The sequence below is a fragment of the Neofelis nebulosa genome, chromosome 18 (genome assembly GCF_028018385.1).
Source record: "Neofelis nebulosa isolate mNeoNeb1 chromosome 18, mNeoNeb1.pri, whole genome shotgun sequence".
In the NCBI taxonomy this organism is placed as follows: domain Eukaryota; kingdom Metazoa; phylum Chordata; class Mammalia; order Carnivora; family Felidae; genus Neofelis; species Neofelis nebulosa.
Window position 1 is genome coordinate 43475723 of NC_080799.1, and position 18577 is coordinate 43494299.

The following is an 18577-nucleotide window of genomic DNA, read 5'->3' on the forward strand; positions in this document are numbered from 1 at the left end:
GGGGGGAGGGTCTTTGTGTTTAGGGACACCCCCACCCCCACCCCGGGAGGCATATGCTGAGAGACTTAGGGCTCACTCCCTAAAGTTCAAGGAAGACCCCATGGTGGGGAGGGATCAGCTGCCTGGATCGGGGGATCCTACTGCCAGCTGCTTCCCCGCCCCCAACCCAGCCACCCTCGAACCTGGACCCGCTTGATGGTCTAGCTGTAGGAAGCGGGGTATCCAGTCATCGTATGTGCAGGCCCCTCCAAAAGCTCCTGACAGCCTTGCCCTGCAGGGGTCGGGGGTGGTGATCTGCCCCTCTCTGCAAATGAGAGAAGTGAGCCTGGGCCGGGACTCCCGACCCTAGCCCACCTGTCTGTAGAATACTGCAGCTGTGACAAGGTGAGCGCTGGAGGCCCAGGAGGTCAGAAGGGTGAGACCTCTGTGTGTGAGCACTGGCTGGGGAGCACGAGGCCGTGGGGAGTGGTCAGTGTCTGTTAAGCAAGACTGTCCAGCCCGGGAGTTGCCACAGTCTGTGGCCCGAGGCTGGAGAGTAAACACACTTGGTGGGGGATCAGATTGGTGCTGGGGATGGGGGTTGAGCCCCCATTGGTGGCAGGTGTGGGAGGCTGCACCGCACTTGGTGCTGGAGGGCGGCCCTGGGGTTGGGGTGCAGACTGAGGCTGGGGGGCAGGGAGCTGTTGCCCTGCATTGTTTGTGGAAAGAGCAGGAGGCTGCAGGGGAAGAAACGGCAGTTGGGGGTGGGGGTGCGGGTTCCCTGACACCGAATTCATTATTGGGAGATTCCTCTTCACAATCCCTCGACACCTCCCACGGGAACCACGGGCCAGAAATGTCTGACAGCCTCTGGCAGGCCGGCTCCCGTGCCGCCCGTGCCGCCCGTGCCCGGGTCTCTGGGCGCCTGGGTCCCCGCCCGCCCACTGCCTCCGAGTCCCTCCCCCCGCCCCGTGGGTCCCGCAGCCTCTGGAAACCTCTCTCGGGCTCAGCCTCGCGCCGCCGCCGTGTCGGGGCTCAGTGTCCAGCACCGCCCCCCCACCCCCGGCGGCTGCCGTCCCCAGCCCCTGCCGGTCGCCTGGGGCCGCGGGCTGTCCGCAGAGGCCGGCGCGGCCGGCGCGGCCCGCACGTGGGGAGGGGGCGTCTCGGGAGCACGGGGCCCGATGTAGGGGCGGAGCCAAGGAGCCGGGCGCGCGGCCGGCGCGGGCGGACGGAGGTCAGCGGCCGCAGGAGGGGGACCCAGGCGTCCGGGAGGCGGCGCCAGGTGCCGCGCCCCCGCCCTGGGCCGCCCCCCGCCCGTGACGCGCTCCCCGCCCCTCGGCGCCGGGAGCCCGAGCCCGAGCCCGAGCCCGAGCCCGAGCCCGAGCCCGAGGACCGCGCCGGGCGCGGGCGGCGGAGGAGGCGGCGGGGGAGGCAGGAGGATGCGGCCGGGGCCGCGGGGCCGCTGCCGCCGCCTCTGAGCCGCGCCGAGCGCACGGAGCGCAGCCGCGTCGCTGCGGCCCGGCCGCGCCATGGGGAAGGAGCAAGAGCTGGTGCAGGCGGTGAAGGCGGAGGACGTGGGGACCGCGCAGAGGCTGCTGCAGAGGCCGCGGCCCGGGAAGGCCAGTGAGTGCGGGGGGCGCGGGCGGGCGGGGGCCACCTCGGGCGCCGGCCCCCCACCCCTCCCGGCGCGGGGGATGCTGTCGGGTCCCCGGGGGCGGGGCGGGGCCAGCGGCGCCCAGACCCTCGGTCCGCACCCCCGCCTCCGGCCCGTCCCCCAGCCCCCCCCCCCCCCAACCAGCCGGCACCTGGCCGCAGGCGTCCCCCTCCCTTCCCGGGCTACGGGCTGACAGCTGGAGGGCTTTGCTGGGCCGTCAAAGGGCGAGGCAGATGCCACCCCCACCCCCCCCCACCCCCCGCCCCGCTTCCCCACCGTGGAGGGAGGGAGGGGGCCCTGGCGGTGAGGGGCCACCACAGGACTGACAGTCCCTGTCAGACCCCCTCCCCGCCCCATGTTTAATAACACGCTTTGCAGGGAATGGGGGGCAGGACCATGTTGGGGGTGTGGCTGCCCAGGCATGGCCGGCTGGGGGCCATTTACTCATGCGGGAGCAGAGGCCCAAGGTCGCCCGGCCCAGGGCAATCCTGTGCTCCAGGCAGGTGCAGACCCTGCCGCAGACCCTGGTCCTCTCTGGCTTCCCTGCTGGGAAAGGGGCTGGGCAGTGGGGGGAGGGGGCTCCCAGTGGCCATCCTGAGCTTGCGCTGTGAGGGCCCCCGGGAAAGGTTGGGAGCTTGGAGTCCTGATCCCGGCACTCATCCCAGCTCAGCCCAGAGCCTCCCCGGGGGCCACCGGAGATGGATGGATGGGTGTGTGGACAAGCTGGGTGTGCGGCTGCGCACGTATGGCCATGTCAGTGTGTCAGGGCACCTGTGCGGGCGCGGGCAGGACTCTGCAGGGTGGCACGTGCGGTCTGGGTGCCTCACTCTCCCCCCGCCCCCACCCCCCACCCCCACCCCCAGGGACTGTAGGTAACCCAGGGCACATATATACAGGCTGGCTCTGTCTTGTGCTCTCCAGGCCCAGGGATGGTCTGCTAGTTGGGGTCAGCTTCACGGCCTCAGGGCTCAGAAGGGGAGGGCTTCTAGGCTGAGGCAGCCTTAGCAGAGCCTTGAAAGCAGGTGGAGGGATTGAAAGGAGGGATTGAAAGGGAGGGAAGGCAAGGTAAAGGTTTCCACCTAGTGGTCACGCGACCTTGGGAACCGAGGACTCTGGCTCTCCAGTCCTCAGTCTCCTCATCTGTAGGATGGGGACGGTTTTGGTCCCTGCCTCACAGAAGAGCACGCGCGAAGAACAGGTACTTCATACGTGCTCGGGAAGTGCTGTGACTGTCTCCTTAGGCAGCCCCAGACAGGCTTCAGGGGAAGCGGGGGCATCAGATTGGGCCGTCCAGGGAAGGTGTGGGGACTTGTACCTGGATCTTTGCATTTGTCCCTGCATGGTCTGCTTTCTGGGAGAGACACCTGCCCTGGGCCCCGTATCTGGGCTCTCTGACTCACAGGGGCGGGCGTAATAAATCAGACAGAGAAATCCCTCCATGAATTAGCTCGGTTGTCATGGCAACGCTGGCCTGCTTTGGAGTAAGATGTATTTTGATTCAGCAAAGTACAGGCTGGAGTTTGGGCCATGGGGTGGGGGGCATCCAGCGGTGCTCTCTCGGACCCCCGGAATCCAGAGGTCTTCCCTGGATAGTTGTTTCTGTGACCTCCACCCACTTCTGGTACCTTCCCTCCACCCCAAGCCCTGAGTGTTGCCCCAGGGTCTGCCTCCAAGCAAGCCTCCTCTCACACGCTCAGGCACCGGGACCCTCAGCGGCTGTCCTTGAGGGGAAGGAGATGGTGATCTGGAGGGAGAATGCCAGGGTGGGGCTGGCCTTGTGCCCTTTCTTCTGGCCCCACCTCCCCTTCCCCGAATTCACTGCACGCTACAGACCAACATGCCTGTTTCGTCTCACCTTGGCCCACTAATACTTCCCTTGAGGTCGGTATCCGGCCGGAGCTCCCTGCCTGGGGTGGGGGCAGGGGGGAGACCACCTGGCCCTGCCTGACCTGGGGAGGTGAGAGAGCGCCTTGCCCTGTGCTGGCGTCAGAGGCCAGGACTGCATCCCTAGAGGGGACAGATGTGGCTCTGTGGGGCTGGCAGACAAGTGGCTTCTGTGGTTGGAGGAGCATCTGGGCAGGGGTGGAGGGAGGCCACAAGGGCAGCTGTGCGAGAGGGGCTGAGACCCCACCCCCAACCCCTGCCTGGGCCTCTGTAGTTTGGAGTCTGGGGCCCACCTCAAGGGCAGGGACGGTCCCAGGAAAGTGGTGAGAGGACTGGGTGACAAGAGCTGGGAGAGCCCAAGACATGGGGCAGGTTGGGGACGAAGTTTATGTACATCGGCCACGTGGAGGCTGCAGGACTTGGGCCCTTGTGGACCAGAGAAAGGGGACCTCTGGGGCCCCACCTGCCCCCTTCTGCCCTGCCTCTCAGGCCCCTCCAGCCGTGCCTGCTCCAGCGTCACACAGAGCGCCTGTCTCTGTGAACTGCGCCTCCCCAACCCCAGGCAGGCTTCGGTTGTGTGGCTTCCCTGTGAGCCCGGGGCCCACCCCAGGAATCGGGGGTGCTCCAAGATCTCGGGCTCCCCTCCACCAATTCCAGCTACTTTCCCCTCTGAGGAGACCTGCAGCGAGGAGGGGGTGACAGGACCTCAGCGGGATTCCCCCCTCGTGTAAGGAGCGGTCTTCCTGAGGGGGACTGCCCTTCCCCACTGGTGTCTATGCTACTTCTGGGTCCTTGACCTCCAGCCCCTCTAAAATTTCAATGCCTGCAGGTGTGGCCAGGTGAGAGGGGTGGGGAGACCTGGCTACCTTGGAATTAACGAGAAGAGGGAGCAAACATCAGAGCTGGGCAGAGTGTTCTAGAAGAGAACATCCTGAGCATGGCCCCCAGGGGGCAGGTGCTACGGGACAGCAATGTTGGGGATCCAGGGTATCTGTTCCGGCACGAATTTACCTAGCATCTCATATGGGCCCCGCACTGTTCCTGCCACCAAGGATATGGCATTGAGCACAATAGATAAAAACCCCATCCTTCTGGATCGTGTTGTTTAGTGATGGAGACAGACAACAACCATTAGGCGGTATTGATAGGGGGCAGACAGAGAAACACAACACATAGGGACAGGAAGGGGGTTGCCATTCTAGATGGGGAGCCCGGTGGGGCTTCTCCAAGCAGGTGACGTTTGGATAAAGTCCCGAATGACATAAGGGAGAGAGTCATGGGGATAAATGGGGGAAAAGCAGCACCCCCCCCCCCACCATATACACAGTGTATGCAAAGGCCCTGTGGCAGGGGCTGCCAGTGTGCTGTAGCGCCATCACTGAGGCTTGTGTGGCTGGAAGAGGGCTGATGAGAAAGTCAAAGCGAAGCAGGAGGGCCATGTCCTGTGAGCCATTGGCCAGCATTGGTCTTCACCCCCAGTGACAAAGGAGCTGTTGGAGGGTTTCAGGAGAGGAGCGATGGGATGTGACATGTTCTAACAGGGTCCCCCTGACCTCAGTGGTACAGAGGACAGACTGCGAGGCAGGGTACAAGTGGGGATGCCAGTGGAGAGGTGATGGCAGTGATCCTTTGAGAGATGCTGGCCTGGTCAGAGTGGTGACAGTGACCGTGGGGAGAATAATAGGACCCCGCGTGTATTCGGAGGTCGTCTTGAAGGTGGAGGCAAATAGGACTTGCTGATGGAGACACTGTCGGGCGCTCAGGGCTGACTCCAAGGCTTTGGCCTGGACCACTGAGGGGAGGGTGGCTTTGCTGCCACCTTAGATGGACGTCAGTGTCCCAAAGTGTGTGAGCAGGGCGGGAGTGGGGCAGCGGAGACGCCTCTTTCCCAGGAGCCTCTGCTCTGCTCTACTCTGTGCAGGAGAAACCCCTCGCTGGAGAGGTTGGGGGGGGGATCCCACGGAGCTAAACCTAGTAATTGCCACTTACGGAGGCGACTCTCTGCCGGACCCTTCATGCTTTAAGGGTGGACGCACACTGAAGCCTATGAGGCTGGCCCCATCAGCCCCCTTTGAGCTCAAGGCCAGGGCTATAGGGCTAGTAAGGGCCCAGTGAGACTCTGAATTTGAGCCCTACTGACTTTGTAGGCTCTGTGGGCCCTCGAGGCCTCACACCATGCATCCCGTGGCTGAGAGCCAAGGCTGGGGCAGTGGGGGCTGCTGTGGGTCACCAAGCAGCTCCTGGAGCAGCCCCTCTGTGACTCGACTCCCTTGGGTTCCTGCTCTTGGGGGCCCCTGCCTCCATCCCTGTCCTGGGCCTGGACAAAGGGGCTTCTGTCCTGCCAGCCCCTCCCTCACAGAGCGACTGACCCACAAATGGGTTATGTAACCATGGCCCAGACAGGCAGGGGCTTGGCCTGAGTCCGGCTGGAACCGGGCCCACAGGGAGGGTTTCGGTGGGCTCCCCTCCTCTGACAGTCAGCTGGTGGAGGCCAGGACCTGGGGGAGGGGGCGGTTCGGGAGGAGACTAGGGACCCAAAGGGAGGGCTTGGGCCCCTCGGGCTTCAGGCAGACTGATCCCAGTGCCCAAGTGGGCCCTTGTAGATGTGGTGGCCATGCTTGTGTCGTCACTCAGGGGCACCAGGCCGCCAGCCTGCCTCCCCTTCCTGCCTTGCCAGGTGGGACTCAACCACACAGGCAGGCGCGGGGCTGGGAATGGGGGGAGGCTGCACCCTGAAAATGCAGATCTTCCCCCAGAGATACCCCCATTTCCGGGTGTTCCAGCCTTCCCAGGCCACCCCCGGCCCCATCTGGGTCCTTTGGAGAAACAGATTGTGCCGGCTGTCTCCCTCCCGCCATCGGCAGGTGCTTAGCCAGCGTCCCAAGGGAGGGGGTACATGTGCACATGTGTGTGCCTGTGTGGGTGCACAGCTCTGGCTTCCTCCCCCCGGTGGGGACAGGCTTGGAGCCTTTGGCTCTGTGAACTTACCAACACCTTAGTTCAGTCCAAAAGCTGGTACCTGGAGCTGAGTGCAGGGGACAGAGATGAAATGTTTTCTGGCTAAAGACTAAAGACAGCTTTGGCTCTGAGCCTGCCAGAGAGCTAGCCAGCACCCTCTGCCTGCTCTTAGGCTGCCTGGAGGGGCTGGGCAGAGCCCCCCTCACTGTCACTTTCCCATCCCTAGAGCTCCTGGGCTCCACCAAGAAGATCAATGTCAACTTCCAGGACCCAGATGGGTGAGTTCTCAGCCAGGGAGATGCCTGGCTGGCAAGGGGTTCCAGGGGGGCTCCTGCGGAAGGCCGGGGTGCCCGAGTCCTTGCCTTTTCATGCCTGTCGCCCGCTGCAGCTTCTCGGCCCTGCACCACGCGGCCCTGAACGGCAACACAGAATTGATCACCCTGCTGCTGGAGGCCCAGGCTGCTGTGGACATCAAGGACAACAAAGGCAAGGCCTGATGGGGACCTCGGAGCCAGATCAGGGGGTCAAGGTCAGGGGTGGTGTCTCTAGAGACCTGAATGGTCCCATGATTGAGGTGTCAGTCCGGAGTCTCCATCTGGGTGGAAGCGGGATTCCATGGGATCAGTATCCTGCGGGCCTGGGTTGGGTCCAGGGTCAAGGGCTAGCTCCCAACGGGCCCCCTGCCCACTCCTAGGCATGCGGCCACTGCACTATGCGGCCTGGCAGGGCCGGAAGGAGCCCATGAAGCTGGTGCTGAAGGCGGGCTCGGCGGTGAACATCCCGTCTGACGAGGGCCACATCCCTCTGCACCTGGCAGCCCAGCACGGTCACTATGATGTGGTAAGGGACGCCTCAGGGTGGGGGTGGGGAGGGCCCTGGCACGGGCGGTGCCAGCCCAGCGGCCGCCCTCGAGTCTGACTGCACCCTGCGGCCCCACAGTCCGAAATGCTGCTACAGCACCAGTCCAATCCGTGCATGGTGGACAACTCGGGGAAGACGCCCCTGGACCTGGCTTGTGAGTTCGGCCGCGTCGGGGTAAGTGTCCCCAGAGAGCCGGGTGGGACTCCATCTGCTCCGTCTTCCCTCCTGGGGTGGGGGAGGGGAGACCTGCAGCCTCCCGCCCCATGTGCGGGCCCCCCTTCTCTGACCCCTCCTCAAGGTGGTCCAGCTGCTTCTAAATAGCAACATGTGTGCGGCCTTGCTGGAGCCCCGGCCGGGGGATACGACCGACCCCAACGGCACCAGCCCCCTGCACCTGGCAGCCAAGAACGGCCACATTGACATCATCAGGTATGGCCGAGTGCGGCTGGGGGGAGGGAGACCCGACCGTGGGCTTCCTGCTCCTGGTTTAGTGACAGGAGCAGCCAGGGAGCCACGGGGATGCCATCAGGCCTCCGCGTGCAAAGGATGCCTCCGGCCGCCCACGTAAAGGATGCACTGGAGGGGTGTGGGGGGTGGCTTCTTCAGCCCCAAGCCCAGGTTGTGGCCCTGACACTTGCTGAGCGACCTCGTGGAGACACTTGACTTCTCTGAGACTCCGCCGTACGGGTTAGCACGAGGCCAGCACTTGCACCAGTGCTTGGTCCCTGTCAGATCCCCTGTTGCCCGGAGGCAGGGCAGGGCTGGCTCACCTCAGGGCCTGGGACCTGGGGCCCCATGGGGGGATGGGACGGAGCTCCTGCCATAAGGCGCTGCCTGCTCCCATCCGCCCACCCTCCTTCTAGACTCCTCCTCCAAGCCGGCATCGACATAAACCGCCAGACCAAGTCTGGCACGGCCCTGCATGAGGCCGCACTCTGCGGGAAGACGGAAGTGGTCCGGCTGCTGCTGGATGTGAGTCAGGGGGCCGGGGGAGCTGGGGCAGGTGGGGGCATGGGGGCTCCTGACGGGCCTCACCCTCTGGCACATACAGAATGGGATTAATGCCCACGTGAGGAACACCTACAGCCAGACGGCCCTGGACATTGTGCACCAGTTCACCACATCCCAAGCCAGCAAGGAGATCAAACAACTGCTTCGAGGTGGGACCAGGGCGGGGTTGGGGGGGGGGGTTGGGGATAATGGGGAGGGCAGGGCTGGGTCAGGCCAGCTCGAAGGACTGTGGGGGGGGGTCTGTCTCCTGTGTCCCCAGAGGCCTCGGCGGCCCTGCAGGTCCGGGCGACCAAGGATTACTGCAACAATTACGACCTGACCAGCCTCAACGTGAAAGCTGGGGACATCATCACAGTAAGGACGGCCCCGGGGCTGCGCGGGCAAGGGTGGGCGGGACCCCGGACGTGACGCCCATAACACCTTGTGCAGCAGTTGGGTGGTCTGGGGGCCACCCGCCCACTGGGCCTGTGGGGTGTCCCCCTGAGCACGTCCCCCCCCCCCCCCCCACCTCATCTGGCAGGTCCTAGAGCAGCATCCCGATGGCCGGTGGAAGGGCTGTATCCATGACAACCGGACAGGCAACGACCGGGTGGGCTACTTCCCGTCGTCCCTGGGCGAGGCCATCGTGAAGCGAGCAGGCAAGTCCCACCCAGGCCTGGGCTTGGGGGCCCGAAGGAAGCCGGTGCACGTGTGTTGGGTGGCAGGGCCACTCCTAGATGTGGGATCCAGAGTGGGGTCCTGCCGGCTCTCATCAGCACCACACACCTTTTCCTTCATTTATTTAGTAGACATTGTGCACCAGCCACTAGGAATAGACGGTGACCCAGACATCCAAGAATGATGGACGTCACTCTTGCTCTCGCGGAGCTCACCTCTGGGAAGGGAGGGGAGCAGGGGCCAGTGGCGTAAATATACGAACAGACGTGCCAACTAATGCCATAGGGAACGTGGACAGAGACCTGCTTCTTAGGGTGCTCAGAGAAGCCCCTGAGAAATGGGAGGGGCTGGCCCCAGGCACAGCATCCTGACAGCAGGGCTCACATATGCAAAGGCACTGAGGCAGAAGAGAGCATAAGGGTCCCAAAGGAGGCCAGCATAGCATGGCTGGTGCAGAGTGAGAGAGAGGGTTGGGGGGCGAATCCACAGGGCATGGATTGTTTTCAGACGGGGACCACTGAGAGGGTTACCTCCTAGAGAGGATGAGGACATTGACAGGTGGGGTGAGGGTACGGTGTGTGTGTGTGGGGGGCAGTTAGGAGGCGTGGCCAGCCTGCCCAGTGTCATCTAGGCTTTTGGGGCCCTCTTCCCCCTCCCTGCTCCCCTGGCAGAGAGGAGGTACACCCTCTGCTCTCCCTACCCAGGACCACAGGGCCACTGGCAGGACTGCCTGGCCTGGGCCCTCTTGCCCCGTTCTCCTGCTCTCAAATGTATAGGGTGGGGAGGGGGTCTTCTGAGGTTCTCTCAGCTCCTTGGAGACAGCTAGGGCCAGACAGGCCAGGGACACCCCCTCTCCATGTCAGGCCCCCAGACCCGGCTGGTCTGAGATTCCAGGAAGCTGTTCCTGGTCCACAGGTTCTCGGGGAGGTACTGAACCAAGCCCATCCCAGGCAGGCAGCTCACCGGGGCCCTCTGCGCCCCCCGAGGAGATCTGGGTGCTGAGGAAGCCTTTTGCAGGTACGTGGGGGGGCCCCCCGGTGAGCAGGGCAGCGGAGCTTCCCAGGCAGCAGCCGGGCCGGCACCCACGGAGGGTGCTCCCTCGTGTTGGCAGGTGGGGACCGCAGCGGCAGCCTGGGCAGCGTGGCTGGTGGACGAAGCAGTGGGGGCCACACCCTGCATGCGGGGTCCGAAGGGGTCAAGGTAGGTGGTCTGGGGGCAGGGCCGGGGCCGCCTGGGTGCAGAGCGGCGCTGGCCAGCCATCCCGTCTGGGTTGCAGCTCCTGGCGACGGTCCTGTCGCAGAAGTCGGTCTCTGAGTCCAGCCCTGGGGACGGCCCCGCCAAGCCTCCAGAGGGCTCCACAGGTAAGAGCAAGGACGCGGCACTGCCGGCCTGGCGAGGAGGTGGCCCCCCGAGCGGCCCCGGCCCCACCACGCCCTCTTGTCTCCAGGTGCAGCCCGGTCCCAGCTCCCAGCAGCCCACGCAGGGCAGGTGTATGGGGAGCAGCCACCCAGGAAGCTGGAGCCAGCCTCGGAGGGCAAGGTACAGAGCCGAGGCTGGCTGCAGGGAGGGGCTCCCGGGCAGCCTGCGTGGTCTGGCCACGGCGTGGCGGGGGGCCCTTGACAGGCCAGGCCCGTACTTCTGTCCGTCTGTCAGTCTGTGTGTGTAGCTGTCATCTATCGCGTGGGTTATGTGTGTCAGCTAGCGCGTCCTGGCAGTGAGACGTGGGTGTGAGGTGAGCAGGGGACGTGCCTGCGTGTGGGTGGCGATGGTGAGCCGGGCACGTGTGCTTGTGTGTGTGCGTGTAGAAGGCTGCGGGTGTGAGGCGAGACCAGGTGTATGTGTGTGCGTGGCGGGGGGGTGAGCAGGGCCCCGTGCGCTGAGAAGGTGCGAGCGGCTGGCTGTTTCCTCCCCCACACCTCTGGACGGAGCCCACCCGCCAGGGAGTGTGGGGGCTGTGCTGAGGCACCCCACCCGAGGCCCCGGTCCCGAGCCCCTTACACGGGGCTGCACCACAGGGTGTCCCTGGTGCAGGAACGGGGGGATGGTCAGGGAAGCCCATGACACGGACAGCAGCTGGACTCTTCTGGTGGAGACCACGGGAGGAGGCCAGGACGCTGACGGAGCTCGCGATGGCGGCGTCGGGGAGCACACAGTGAGGAGCGGCACCGGTGCCAGGCCGCCCCAGGCCCGGCCACAGGGGGACCGGCGGACGGCAGACCGAGCGGCCGAGGCCTTCGGCTGAGCAGAGAAGGAGACAGCGCAGCGGCCGGGGTGCACGCACGCCCGGTGGGCGGGCAGGCGAGCGAGCCTGCAGCGGGTGCCTTGTGTCTTCCAGAGCGCCGAGGCTGTCGGCCAGTGGCTCGCCACGTTCCAGCTGCAGCTCTATGCCCCCAATTTCATCAGCGCTGGCTACGACCTGCCCACCATCAGCCGCATGACCCCGGAGGTGGGCTGCCCAAAGGCTGGCCGCCGGTCACGACCGACATGGCCCCCCCTGCCCCCAGGCTGCTGCTAACGGGCCTCTCCTCTACCTAGGACCTCACAGCCATCGGGGTCACCAAGCCAGGCCACCGGAAGAAGATCACCGCAGAGATCAGCGGCTTGAGCATTCCCGACTGGCTGCCTGAGCACAAACCCGTAAGGCTCCCTGCACCCCAGCGGCTGTGCCCAGGATGGTCAGACAGACAGACAGACTGCCTCCCTGGCTACAGCCCTCACCCGCCCTCCGGGGCTCCAGAGAGAGAAAAGAGGATGGCCTGTTTATCTGTCACGGGTGCTGGAGCCAGCCTTCTGGGGGCAGGGGTGACAGCCTCTGGGGTTCGTCAGGGCAAGGGGAGCCTGAAGCCGGGAGGGTGCCCCTCTCCAGTACGCGGTCCCGCAAAGATCCCTCCACACCCGGGCAGCCACCCGGGCACCCGCCTGGCACCCCGCAGCACTGCCCACCGCATACCCACCCCGACGCTAGAGGCCCCCGTGCTGACGGACGCCTGTGCACCCAGGCACGTGCGCAGGGAGGGTGTCCGCCTGCTTCGTGTGTACAGACAGCACGCGTGCACCAAATATAGCCAAGGCGCCCGCTGACGACTGCGTGCACACACCCACACATCGCACCGCACGCGCTGGCTGTGTGGATGGCGGACGCCCACACAGACCACGGTTCGTGCCGTGGCTAACCGTCAACCCGTGGTGTGACAGGTTCTGGGCCTGCGCAAGGTGGGCCCCAGGCCTGTGGAATCTACGCTGCCTCTCTGAGCCTCGGGCTGGGCTTGAGGAGAGATCCCGTGGCCACCCGGAGCCCCCAGGGCTGTGGGTCGGCGACTGGCGGGTTCATGCTCCGCGTGCTCCGTCGGCGGCTCGGGGGTGCTCCCGACGAGCAGGTCCCCGTCCCGCGGGCCTGCTTTGCTCTGTGCACCCAGGGGTGACCAAGTGTGCCGCGTGTTGGTGGGCGAGTGACATCCGGCTGGGAGTGTGCACAGGTGGACGTGGTTCAGGGAGCCACCACGTGCTTCTGGGTAAAGAGCATCACGGGTAGTTACACGCGTGCGTGATGTGTGCCCAGTGAGGGTGTGGAAGTGGCGTGAGGGCGTGCGCGTGACGTGGAGAGTGTCGGTGCCCGCGTATGGCTGGGATGCACCGTGTGCGTACACGTGTCCGGTCGGTGGTGCCGTGTGTCCGTGTCTATGACGTGCAAGGCGTGTCCCCGGGGTGCCGTCCCCACGGCTGCCTTGGCAGGTGAGGAAGCTCGTTCTTGCCCCCCACCCCAAACGGTGTCCCGAGGATAGGGTCACCCCTGTGTGTGTGTGTGTGTGTGTGTGCGCGTGTGCTCGCACATGCGTGTGTGCTGCTGGCCTTGGGCTCCTACTGAGGTCGCGCTGTCTCTGAAGCTGACACCTCTGGCCTGTCTATCCGTCCTTCTGTCTGTCTGTGCCAGGCTGGCCCGGTGCCCCCACCCCCGAAAGCTCGGAGTAGCGAGCAGGGTGTGGACAGCTAGCTCGGGCTGCCCTCGGTGTCCCCTGCTCCACAGGCGAACCTGGCCGTGTGGCTCTCCATGATCGGCCTGGCCCAGTACTACAAAGTGCTGGTGGACAACGGCTACGAGAACATCGACTTCATTACCGACATCACCTGGGAAGACCTACAGGAGATCGGCATCACCAAGCTGGGTGAGGCCCCCTGGTCCCGGGCTCCTCCGCCTTCTGGTCCCTGCCGCCCTCCCTGGCCTGACCTGCCCGTGCCCTACCCAGGCCACCAGAAGAAGCTGATGCTGGCAGTGAGGAAACTGGCGGAGCTGCAGAAGGCAGAGTACGCCAAGTTCGAGGGGGGAGCCCTGCGCCGGAAGGCCCCGCAGTCGCTCGAGGTGATGGCCATCGAGTCACCTCCCCCGCCCGAGCCTGCCCCGGCTGACTGCCAGTCTCCCAAGATGACCACCTTCCAGGACAGCGAGCTCAGTGGTGAGCTGCAGGCTGCCATGACTGGCCCGGCCGAGGGGGGCGCCGCCGCTGCCGCAGCCACCACCGCCACCACCGCCGAGAAGCCCTCCAACCACCTGCCCCCGACGCCGCGGGCCTCCGTGCGGCAGGAGCCCAGCTTGGGTGGACAGGCGCGGCACATGAGCGGCTCTCAGGAGCTGCTGGGGGACGGGCCCCCTGGGCCCGGCAGCCCCATGTCACGAAGCCAGGAGTACCTGCTGGACGAAGGGCCAGCCCCTGGCACCCCACCCAAGGAGACCCGGCCCAGCCGCCACGGCCACAGCGTCAAGCGGGCCAGCGTGCCTCCGGTGCCCGGCAAGCCGCGGCAGGTCCTTCCGCCAGGTGCCAGCCACTTCACACCTCCCCAAACGCCCACAAAAGCCCAGCCGGGCTCCCCTCAAGCCCTGGGGGGGCCTCATGGTCCAGCCCCAGCCACAGCCAAGGTGAAGCCCACCCCGCAGCTGCTGCCACCAACAGAACGACCCATGTCACCCCGTTCGCTGCCTCAGTCACCCACACACCGTGGCTTTGCCTACGTGCTGCCCCAGCCCGTGGAGAGCGACGCAGGGCCGGCCGCTCCCGGGCCCGGGCCCGCGGCCGCCCCCCCGCCCGTGCCCACACTGTGCCTGCCTCCGGAGGCTGACGCGGAGCCAGGGCGGCCCAAGAAGCGTGCCCACAGCCTGAATCGCTATGCGGCATCCGACAGCGAGCCAGAGCGGGACGAGCTGCTGGTGCCAGCCGCCGCAGGGCCCTACGCCACCGTCCAGCGGCGCGTGGGCCGTAGCCACTCGGTGCGAGCGCCCGCCGGAACCGACAAGAACGTCAACCGCAGCCAGTCCTTCGCGGTGCGGCCCCGAAAGAAGGGGCCGCCCCCGCCCCCGCCCAAGCGCTCCAGCTCAGCCATGGCCAGCGCCAACCTGGCAGATGAGTCGGCGCCAGATGCTGAGACGGAAGGGGCTGGGACCGAGGATGGCCGGCTGGGGGTCCGGGCACAGCGCCGGCGGGCCAGCGACCTGGCTGGCAGCGTGGACACAGGCAGCGCCGGCAGCGTGAAGAGCATCGCAGCCATGCTAGAGCTGTCATCCATTGGGGGTGGGGGCCGAGCAGCCCGCAGGCCCCCCGAGGGCCACCCCACGCCCCGCCCCGCCAGCCCGGAGCCAGGCCGGGTGGCCACGGTGCTGGCCTCGGTGAAGCACAAGGAAGCCATTGGGCCTGACGGTGAGGTGGTGAACAGGCGCCGCACCCTCAGCGGGCCTGTCACGGGACTCCTGGCCACCGCCCGCAGGGCGCCTGGGGAGTCAGGGGGGCCTACAGACCACGGCCACTTTGTGGAGGATGGGAGCACCCGGCAGCGGTCTCGAGGTCCAGCCAAGGGAGAGGCGAGTGGGGAGGGCCCGCCCCTGGCCAGAGTGGAGGCCAGTGCCACGCTCAAGAGGCGCATCCGAGCCAAGCAGAGCCAGCAGGAGAGCATCAAGTTCATCCTGACGGAGTCTGACACGGTCAAGCGCCGGCCCAAGGCCAAGGAGCGGGAAGCAGGTCCTGAGCCGCCGCCGCCACTGTCTGTGTACCAGAATGGCACGGGCACCGTGCGCCGCAGGCCGACCTCTGAGCAGACTGGGCCCCCGGAGCTGCCCCCGCCGCCCCCACCTGCAGAACCCCCGCCCTCCGACCTGATGCACCTTCCCCCGCTGCCCCCGCCTGACACGGATTCCCGGAAGCCGGCCAAGCCGCCTGTCTCTCCCAAGCCCATGCTGGCTCAGCCCGTTCCCAAGATCCAGGGCTCACCCACACCTGCCTCCAAGAAGGTGCCGCTGCCAGGTCCTGGCAGCCCAGGTAGGTGAAGGGAGCCAGCTGGGGAAGCCCCCCCCCCGCCCCCCCCCCGCCCTCCCCACTCCATGGTCTGAGGGGTTTTCCTCTTGAACTTGAGGAAGGCCAGGTGGCATGGGGTGGGAAGCACAAGGTGAAGACCCTTGTGCTCAGACCTCAGACCCTGTCATCCACCCACCCATTGGACCACACTGCCGACCCCAAATTGGGAGGAGGGTGGATGTTCGTCACCTTGCTCAGTGGATGAGGCACAGAAACCCAAGGATAACAGCACCTGTTGGAGGGAAGACAGGTGCACGATGCTGGGTCACGGAGGACTCTGGGAGGCTTGAGAGTGACCAAGCTTGAAAGTCACCCCAGCACTAGAGAGAGGGGGCAGGCTTCCAAGCAGAGGGATCAGACATGCAAAGTCCCCGTGGTATTCAAGCAACCCAAGGGCCAGTGTCTGCAGCAGGCCACACCTGAAGGGGGATGGAGGGGGTAGTGTGCGGACAGAGAAGGGTCTGGAAGCCGGTGACCCGAGCAGATACGCATAGGGAAACGCGCCCCCTAGCGGCTGCAGGGAGCCTGGGCTCCGAGGGGCAGCGGGGTCCGCAGCGCGGACGGCGGCGTCTCTCTTCTCGAGGGCGAGGCGGAGCGCTGCGGCAGGGCTCTCCCGCCCCCGGTGCGAATCTCCTCCTCCCCGCAGAGGTGAAGCGCGCCCACGGCACGCCGCCGCCCGTGTCTCCCAAGCCGCCGCCGCCGCCCACGGCGCCCAAGCCGGCCAAGGCCGCGGCGGGGCTGCAGTCGGGCAGTGCCACCCCGTCGCCCGCGCCCTCGCCGGCTCGCCAGCCACCCGCCGCCCTCGCTAAGCCGGCCAGCACGCCGCCCTCGCTGAGCGCCAGCCCCGCCAAGCCCCCGTCCCCCGGCGCGTCCGCGCTGCACGTGCCCGCCAAGCCGCCGCGCGCCGCCGCCGCCGCCGCCGCCGCCACCGCCACCACCGCCACCGCCGGGCCCCCCGCCGCGCCCGACGGCGCCTCGCCGGGAGACAGCGCCCGGCAGAAGCTGGAGGAGACGAGCGCGTGCCTGGCGGCCGCGCTGCAAGCCGTAGAGGAGAAGATCCGGCAGGAGGACGCGCAGGGCGCGCGGTAGGTGCGGGGCGGGGTCCGCGCGCGCTCCGAGGCTGCGGCGCGCCAGCTCGAGTCGAGGGAGGGGCGGGGCGGGGAGGGGCTGCGGGGCGGGGCCCGGGGCAGCAGGGGCGGGGTCGCGTCGTGCGGGGCCTGGCCCGGGGCGGCGGGGGCGGGGTCGAGTAGGGCTGAGGAGCGAAGGCAGAGGCGGGTCCGGTGGGGCTGCGGAGCCGGGGGTCGAATCTCGCGGATCTGTGGAGGCGGGTCGGGTCGTGAGGGACAGGGGCGGGGCCCGGGCAGGGTGTCGCGCGCCCGCGCCGTCAGCTCACGACGCGCCCGCCCCCAGCCCCTCGTCCGCGGAGGAGAAGAGCACCGGCAGCATACTGGACGACATCGGCAGCATGTTCGACGACCTGGCCGACCAGCTGGACGCCATGCTGGAGTGACGCGGCTGCTCACGTCGGGCCCGCCCGCGCCGCCCGGGGCCCCGGCCCGCACACTGACCGTTACCTCAGGGTGGGCACCTCTGGGCGCAGCGCGAGCGGGCAGGGCGGAGGGCCGACGGGGGCCAGGCGGGCAGGGGCGGGCCCGTGCTGCCCATCCCCTGCACAAGCACAACTCCTGCCCCCTGGGCCCAGGCCGGACGGACGGCCTGGAGGACTGCCTGGCCAGGGGACCCGAGGGCTCTAAGTAAATGCTGCTGCCCGGCGGGTGCCCGTCCCCGTCTGCTGCTCCCTGTGCAATAACTGCTGGGCCACACTCGCCCACCCGCGCCGGGCTCTGCCTGCTGCGGGGAGGAGGGGGCAGCCCCTGGCCCCCTGCCCTGAGGCCAGGCCGGGTCTGCCCTGGGAGGCAGTGGGAGGCAGACGGCCGCTTTGGCCCCCTCCCCGATCTGTGGCAGAGCACAGGCCTATGCCCAGCACAGAACTGCCCATTGGGGACTTCTGCCAGCCGCTCCAGCGCAGCACAAGGGACTGGGGCTGGGATCATGCCCCCTGCCCCACTGTACCCCCCCAGAATATAAGCTATCGAGAGTATTAATTTATTGGGAATGAGCTGAGGCAGATTTCCCCAGAGAAACAAAAAGGTATAACTTTAACAAATATATATTTAAAGAAAAAAAAATATTATTGATTCTATAGAAAACCATTTACCAACTGTAAGGACACTGAAGTCTAGCTCAAGACAAAAGCTGTTAGAGGCCCTGGCTGTCTGTCTGTCCATCCTTCCCTCCCTCCGTCTAGGACACCTGGCCCAGTAGCACAAACAGGAAGCTGGGGTCCGGGAGGGTCCGTGCTCCGCTAGGGCCTCCCCTCGCTCTCCTAACTTCTCTGCGTCTGAAGAACTCGAAGGATGTGCCTTGCTCGCTGCTGGGCTGTGTCCTCCACACCGTGGAGCCGGTGGGGAGGGGCTCCCTGCTCTCCCAGGGTGCCGGTGTGAGGCGCACCTGGGCTCCGGGGGAGCCGTGCGTGCAGCGTGGGCACGTCAGCTGGGCGACCTCGGTGGGTGCAGGGCGTGCATGCCAGGCTGCGTGTGGCGTGTGTCAGGGTGTGCCTGACCCTCCCTCCTCAGGGCTCCTCGCTGGCCCCGTACAGACAGCCTGCCCTCCCCCATCTGAGTTCCCATGGACGCTTCTGCTCATGGTCCAAGGCTGTGTCGTGTGGTCGTTCTTGCCCTCTCTCTCTTTTCCTCTCTCTCCCCTTTCCAAAAAGTACTGACTGGCCTCCTCTATTGTGTTTGCTGATCCACGTGTGTTGGGCACAACTTTGACGTTTCTTAAAAAAAAAAAAAAAAAAAAAAGAATTTAAAAACGCCGAAAACCAGCGGTTGCGAGGCGGGCAGGTGGAAGGGGTCAGCCAAGGTGGCATCTGAGCGTGTGGGCCCTTTCCAGCTGTCATGCCCTGATACTTCCCCAGGTGGGTGTGCCTGGCCTCTCTTCAACGGGCGGCCCAGGCTGGGGCTCCAGCAAGTGGGGAGGGGGGTTCCGGGCAGGGAGCTACTGTCAGCTGTCAATAAACAGCAGAAAACAGAGCTGCCTGGCTCACTTCTTGGGGATGTGTGATGGGGAGAACGGGGGTCTAGCTTGCTCCTGGCAGGGAAGAGAAGTCACCAAGAGGGCCACATCCTGGAGCTGACAGGAGCCCTTCTGTGGCTCCTCCCCAGCCTCCCTC

At 66.2% G+C, this 18577-nt stretch overlaps 1 protein-coding gene across 2 annotated transcripts; it reads left to right on the forward strand.

The window, feature by feature from the left end:
• Positions 1-978: 978 nt before the first annotated feature.
• CASKIN1 (CASK interacting protein 1) lies at positions 979-18437 on the forward strand. Of its 2 annotated transcripts, none has more exons than XM_058711841.1 (20): positions 979-1602; positions 6702-6753; positions 6864-6961; positions 7170-7315; positions 7415-7510; positions 7635-7765; positions 8200-8308; positions 8388-8496; positions 8607-8701; positions 8868-8985; positions 9920-10021; positions 10116-10204; positions 10281-10365; positions 10452-10543; positions 11340-11450; positions 11540-11641; positions 13029-13167; positions 13249-15306; positions 15989-16427; positions 16753-18437. In XM_058711841.1, exons 1-20 carry the CDS (start codon positions 1509-1511, stop codon positions 16850-16852), a joined length of 4365 nt encoding a protein of 1454 aa, XP_058567824.1. In that variant the 5' UTR covers positions 979-1508; the 3' UTR covers positions 16853-18437. The 2 variants fall into 2 exon arrangements, with proteins under 2 accessions (XP_058567824.1, XP_058567823.1); XM_058711840.1 differs by lacking the exon at positions 979-1602 and adding an exon at positions 6117-6381.
• Positions 18438-18577: the final 140 nt, after the last annotated feature.